The following is a 6000-nucleotide window of genomic DNA, read 5'->3' as shown; positions in this document are numbered from 1 at the left end:
TTTATAAAGTGTAGAGTGGAGATGAAGAAGTTAAGTATCTTGCCCCGCGCCAGTCAACAGTAAAGCGTGACTCGCACCTGGTTTTCCAAGACTCCCAAGTACCGGGCTCTTGACATCATACAACATGTTGAGGTCAGCGCCAACTTCGCACCAGGATTTAAACTTGGGGAGACCCGCTGCGGCCGCACTTTCGGACGCAGGGCTGAGATGCGCAAAGCCTTAGAGGGGCACCTGGGACCCTGGACTACATCTCCCAGAAACCCCTGGGGGCAAAAGCCTCAGGTGAGTGGTTGAGATCTAGCAGCCCATAGAGCCGCGACGAGCTCCTACAGACCAATCACAGGCCTGAAGGGCGGGTCCTCCCACGCTGAGGCTCGATTGCGCGCAGAAACTAACAGAATTCTGAGTTTCCCCAAACCCTGAGGGGAGTCAGAGTCTCGGCCGGCGCCTCGACCGCCACGTCGTCCTCCTCTTCGGGTCTATCCCGCGCCCTCCCGGCGACCCGGCCTCCGGTCGCGCGGGTCTAGCCGCCAGGCCCTTGCCGAGGACAGGCCAGGTGGCCGAGAAGAAAGCACGTGCTTGTGCAGTGGTCTGGGCCAGGGGTCCGCCTGTCGTCGCCGCGCCGCGCCAGGGTCCTGAGGGGAGGCCCCTCCCTCATTGTCCCCCGGACTCCGGCCTTCTGTGAACCACTGGCCCCGCGCTGGCTGGCGTGGCTCTGGGCCGTCACGTGTGGAGGGAGGGTGCGTCTTCCCCGCCGCGTCCCCGGCCCGAGGAGGAGAGGACACCGCAGCATGTCCCCCGCGCTCCACGACCTGACGCCATCCGGTAACGCTGCGACCCGCTCTCCGCGCTTCGGTGATTTATTGCCTCCTAATCCCTGGGGTGATTCAGTCACCACCCGGAGACACCTGGTTAGGTTTCCCCGTGGGCGGGCGGCGCCTTTGAACTTGCGGAGGAGCCCTGAGGTACCACGTTTTCTTGCTGCGTTCCTTTCCTCCACCCATTTCCCCCTTCCTCCCCAGGCAAACAAACCATCAAATCCGTAGAGCACACCCCCTACCCGCAATGCCCCCGAAACACATTCTGAACGTCAAGGTAACTACACTTTGCAGTTTGACGTAGCATATTCCTGCAGGGCCTTATGGAAGTTTTGCATGATTGAACGTTCTCATTCAGAATATGTTTACTGAGCACCTAAGCCAAAGAAGGTTCAGGCGCTGAGAGGTAAGGAAGCCCAGAGAACTATTTAAAACTGCGTTGAAGTTTTATTTTCCACTTCAGTAGGTCGGGATGTGGTACACAGTACACAGTACACAGTAGGTCGGGATGTGGAGTAATAATCCTGAGTGATTTTGATGTTGGTAGCTCCGGCATCAACAATGAGGAGAAAAAAACGAACAAACTAGTTTAGCACAAGAACAGAATATATTTTCAGCTTTAAAATGAACTCTGGGCCTTTAATGCCGTCCCTGATTATAATTTGTGGACAAATACACCCATAAAAACATGTGAGGTATGAAGTAGAAAATGAAGAAACAAGAGAATCAGTAATAAGGACGGAACAGTAGCAATGCTATGACAGATGATGCTGTTCAGCTCAGGGAGGAGCGTGAAGACTGAATTCATAACTCAGAAATTTTTCAGAGGTGAGCTAGTGACCCTTTAGATTGTAAGGTCCTGATAAATGGGACCGTTAGAATTGTTCATGAAACAAGTGGAACTATGACTGAGAAACATTTGATCACTGTTGCTATAAAGTAAGACCTGTATCTCTCGCAGGGGTGTCATTTATTTATTTGAACAATATCTCTTACCGATGACTTCTGGCCTTCCCCTCCCCGTTTAATTAAAAAAGGAGGTATGTGATTTCCCTTATCCAGCAGCAGAATGCCTCTAAAGATTTAGAATAGTTTGAATATTGAGTGATCTTTGTACAGCAGATGAAAGGAAAATTGTTGAGTATTTGAATGTAGCTCAGCTCCCTGACCCCAAGGCTCACTTCTGCAGCTTCTCTCTGTGTGGGCAGCCTGTATGTTGGGGTGAGAATCAGGTTTTAACTTCCTAAAAACCCTTACTTAGTTACTTATTGGTGTCCAGTCTTAGTGAAGCTCTTTAATGAAGAACTGGAAATTCTTGAATCTCGAGGTCAGGCCTTAAGCCTAAATGTCCATGACCTCAGACCATGGTTGTACCCGCTTAGGAAAGAGGCTGGTGGGCTAGCAAATACTTCTTGTGAGAAAAGTTTAACTACAGCTTCTAAACATTTCTTAGTTTCATCCTTGCTATCTATGTTATCTGGAACTCAGTTGTTAAGTGATTAATGAAAGAATGACTAAATGAGCCAGTGAATTGATATCAGCCAGTTACCTGATTCTAATTCTTCCCTGCCTTATTAAAATCAAAGCGGAAATAGTATATTTCAGAAATGGAACATTGCACAGCAGAGAGATGTCTACAAAGTGTAGCAAGTTGGTGCAACCTAGAAGTTAGAGATTCAAAAATGAAGTATCTTGCAAGGGACTTATAGGGCAGCAGTAAGATAGTCTTTAATACAGTAAAGTCAGGAAACTGCTGAGAATGTGTTGGGATCATTTGTTTACAATGCAGAAAATGAAAACTTCTTTTCCTTGCTCTGTGTGTTCCCCAGTTAGTGCAGTGGATATGGGAGTCCTAAATAAATCAGCTACATGGGATCATTCTATCCCCAGAGGAAATGTGTTCCTGACACTAATTTATTATCTAAAATCCTGTGTATTAGGGGTTTATTTGTTTATGCCTTCATCTTGTCATTCTTCAGGATGGTTCTTAAAGGTGATAGTATCTGACTTACCCACCTCAACATCTAATTGGTGTTTTAACCAGTTAACCCATGTTTGTTTATTCTTTGGAACACTTATTATGAATCACAGTATTATTACTGGGAAATAAAACGTTAGTGGTAGAAAAAAAATCACCCAAATAAACAAAATACATTGGCTAGGTCCTCTCAAACTGGGAAAAATACTGTGATCTCTTAGGCTCGCTAGACAAGGACTCTCTCTTCTGGACTGCATATCTATATAATACATATATATGTTAAACTTAAAAGTATTTCTGAGACACTGTTGTAACTAGTCAGTTAAATGAAGGACCTGCAAAACTTCTACTGTGAAAGATGTTAGGGAGAATCTGCTCTGTTTAGAACCTGACTAGTCAGGAGTAAAATGTACAGAATGTACAGAATGTTCTAGGGCTTCCCTGGTGGCGCACTGGTTGAGAGTCCGCCTGCCGATGCAGGGGACACGGGTTCGTGTCCCGGTCTGGGAAGATCCCACATGCCACGGAGCGGCTGGGCCCATGAGCCATGGCTGCTGGACCTGTGCATCCGGAGCCTGTGCTCCACAACGGGAGAGGCCACAACAGTGAGAGGCCCGCATACCACACACACACACAAAATGTACAGAATGTTCTAGACCTAATGAACTGAATACAGATAAATACCAGAGGTTTGATTTGTTGTTTTTGTTGTTTATGGGAGAGCAGCATTTCAACAAATGCTCACCCTGCCAAGGGAAAGGAGAATTGTTAAGGTGACTTACTCTTATGAGAAGGTTCTGGAGGAGCAGTGGTGGTTAGAAGCCAGTGAAAGATAATCCCCTACTGGAAAGTCTTGCGGAACACATAAAGATTAGAACAGTGAGCACTTATGCTAACAAATACGGGAGGAGGATCTTTTAGTTTCTCTTATGGTAAATCTTACGTTATCCCCCAAAGGATAAATAAACATGTGGAAAATGTAGATGCATTGGATTTTTAAGGACCTCAGTTGCAGAGGAGTTTTGGGTTCAATCCTTACAATTTCCACTCATATTTTTTTTATTATGTGTTCCCTTTTGCCTCTATTTTCTGTTCACAGTTCTCTTGCTCCTGTTTCACATACTTCCACATATTTGTACATTTCCTTGTAGACTCTAGTCTGTGTATGTATTTTTAATTCATATAAATCTAAACCTGGTAGTTAGTCATTTCTAACTTTCTCCCTCAGTATTCTGTCCGTACAGTAGAGCAACACACAGGTAGATCCGGCTACCACCCAGTAGCAGTCTGCATGAGCATCCTGCACATTTGACTTTGCCATTGCCCAAGGTTGTCTGCAACTTGCCGCTTCTATAAACGTCCTCTGATTTGTTCTCTGTGGATCGATGGAGACTTTGTTTGGGAAGTACCAGGAGTAAGATTGTTGGGTTTTCCTCATGCTTAATTTTACTGACTCCTGCTAGGCTGCTCTCCACAATGGCTGTATCTGTCTATGTTCCAAAAAGCAAGAGTTCAGATTTTCTTTGGCATTATCCAGTCTTCTAATTATTGCCCATCCATTGTGTATATATTGGTTTTGTCTTGTTTAAATTCCTGTCTCTTTGATAGTTAATGAATTGGAGCATCTCTTCATATACTTGTTGATTATTCAATTTTTCCTTCTCTTGGTTTGCTTATTCACATCTTTTGCCCATTTTTCTATTTGATTTCTTAATTGATTTGTAGGAGCTCCTGGTACATTATAGATGTTAGTCCCTTTCACTTACACCTTTTTTTTTTTTTTTTTTAATTTTTTTTTCTTTGGCTGTGCTGTGCTGCTTGTGGAATCTTAGTTCCCTGAGGCGGAATCTTAGTTCCCTGAGGCGGAATCTTAGTTCCTCCTTAGTTCCCTGAGCAGGAATCTAACCTGGGCCCCCAGCAGTGGAAGTGCGGAGTCCTAACTACTGGACTGCCAGGGAATTCCCAGTCCCTTTCAGTTATAGACATTGCAGAATCTTCCTCCAATTCATAATCTGTTTATTACTTTTGTCTGTGGTGACTTTCATTTAACAGAAATTCTTAGTTTTTATGTAATCAAATTCACCTTTTTTTTTTTAACATTATAGGTTGAGCTTTTTGAGTCTTTGGAAGTCTTTCCCTATGCTAAGTAATAAAGATATTCTATATTTTACTTTCCTTATTTTATGATATTGTTTTGTAGTATATCATAGTATTTGGTAGGCCAAATAGTCTCTTCCTACTTTTTAAAAGCTAACTTAGCTCTTTCTGGACTTTTAGTCTTCCACATAAGTTACAGAGTAAGTTTATCAAGTTTCTCATAAAAATTCACATGTTTTGTCTAGAGTTTACAAAAAACCTTTGATCTCTTACATATGTGATGACTCTTAACAAGATATCACAATTTGTATGTGTGGGGATGGGGTTGTTTTATGGTAAATAGTGAACTATCTTTTTTTTTCTGGCTTTGCCACGCAGCATGCGGGATCTTAGTTCCCTGATCAGGGATCGAATCTGTGCCCCCTGCAGTGGAAGCCCAGAGTCCTAACCACTGCACGGCCAAGGAAGTCCCTATAGTGAACTGTCTTACAGATTGAAAACAATCTATATTTCTGATTTGAGAAGTGAATACAGTGGAGGCCTCATGAAAAAATGCTTAGACTTCCTATGAAAATGGGAGAAGTGAGGTGCACTCCATTGTCAGATTTGCAGTGAGTAGAGAAAAGCCAAACCAACACTGATGAGCTAGACCAGGGTGGGAGGAGGTGGGGCATTTCTTATGTCGTTTCGTTAATTTCTCCTTTCTTCTTCCTGTCTCCTTAAGCATCTGTGCAGGTGGTCAGTGGAGGAGATAGGAGGACAAAGACATGTAAATAATATGATAGTGATTTGACTATTTTGCTGATGCCAAAGGCATATTTCATTGTGGAAAAGACGGTTTTTTTTTTCCTAGAAGGTTTGAATACTTTTTAAATTTCAGATGCATCCCTTACCCCCCCCCCCCCACCATGTCCACACCCTGTGCGCCCACAGTTGGGTGATTCAGTCACACCTACTTAAGCTCACATGCTCTTATTTCAGGGTGGATTGCAGCTGCATTCTTTTAAGAAAAAAGGAACTCAGTTGAGCATATAGGTTAAAGTTTTTAATCTTCTCTCTTCTTATTCCCCATCTGAAAGGATCTCCATTTAAAAGTTTTCACTGAGT

General features: G+C 43.8%; 1 protein-coding gene across 4 annotated transcripts in view; it reads left to right on the top strand.

Moving 5' to 3' along the window:
• The first annotated feature begins 499 nt into the window (after positions 1-499).
• The window catches only part of MTR (5-methyltetrahydrofolate-homocysteine methyltransferase), a 111375-nt gene continuing 105874 nt past the window's right edge, over positions 500-6000 (top strand). For 2 of the 4 annotated variants that reach the window (XM_024761480.1, XM_024761479.1), the window contains exon 1: positions 500-825. In XM_024761480.1, the coding sequence (XP_024617248.1) occupies positions 792-825 (34 nt within the window). In that variant the 5' untranslated portion in view covers positions 500-791. Of the gene's footprint in view, positions 966-6000 lie in introns of all 4 variants that reach the window. The other 2 variants (XM_024761478.1, XM_024761481.1) reach the window with 2 other exon arrangements.

Source organism: Neophocaena asiaeorientalis, unplaced genomic scaffold (assembly GCF_003031525.2).
Source record: "Neophocaena asiaeorientalis asiaeorientalis breed wild unplaced genomic scaffold, Neophocaena_asiaeorientalis_V1.1 scaffold166, whole genome shotgun sequence".
NCBI classification, from domain to species: Eukaryota; Metazoa; Chordata; class Mammalia; order Artiodactyla; family Phocoenidae; genus Neophocaena; species Neophocaena asiaeorientalis.
The sequence above is the reverse complement of the archived record's forward strand: the minus strand, read 5'-3'. Positions and strand labels throughout refer to the sequence as shown.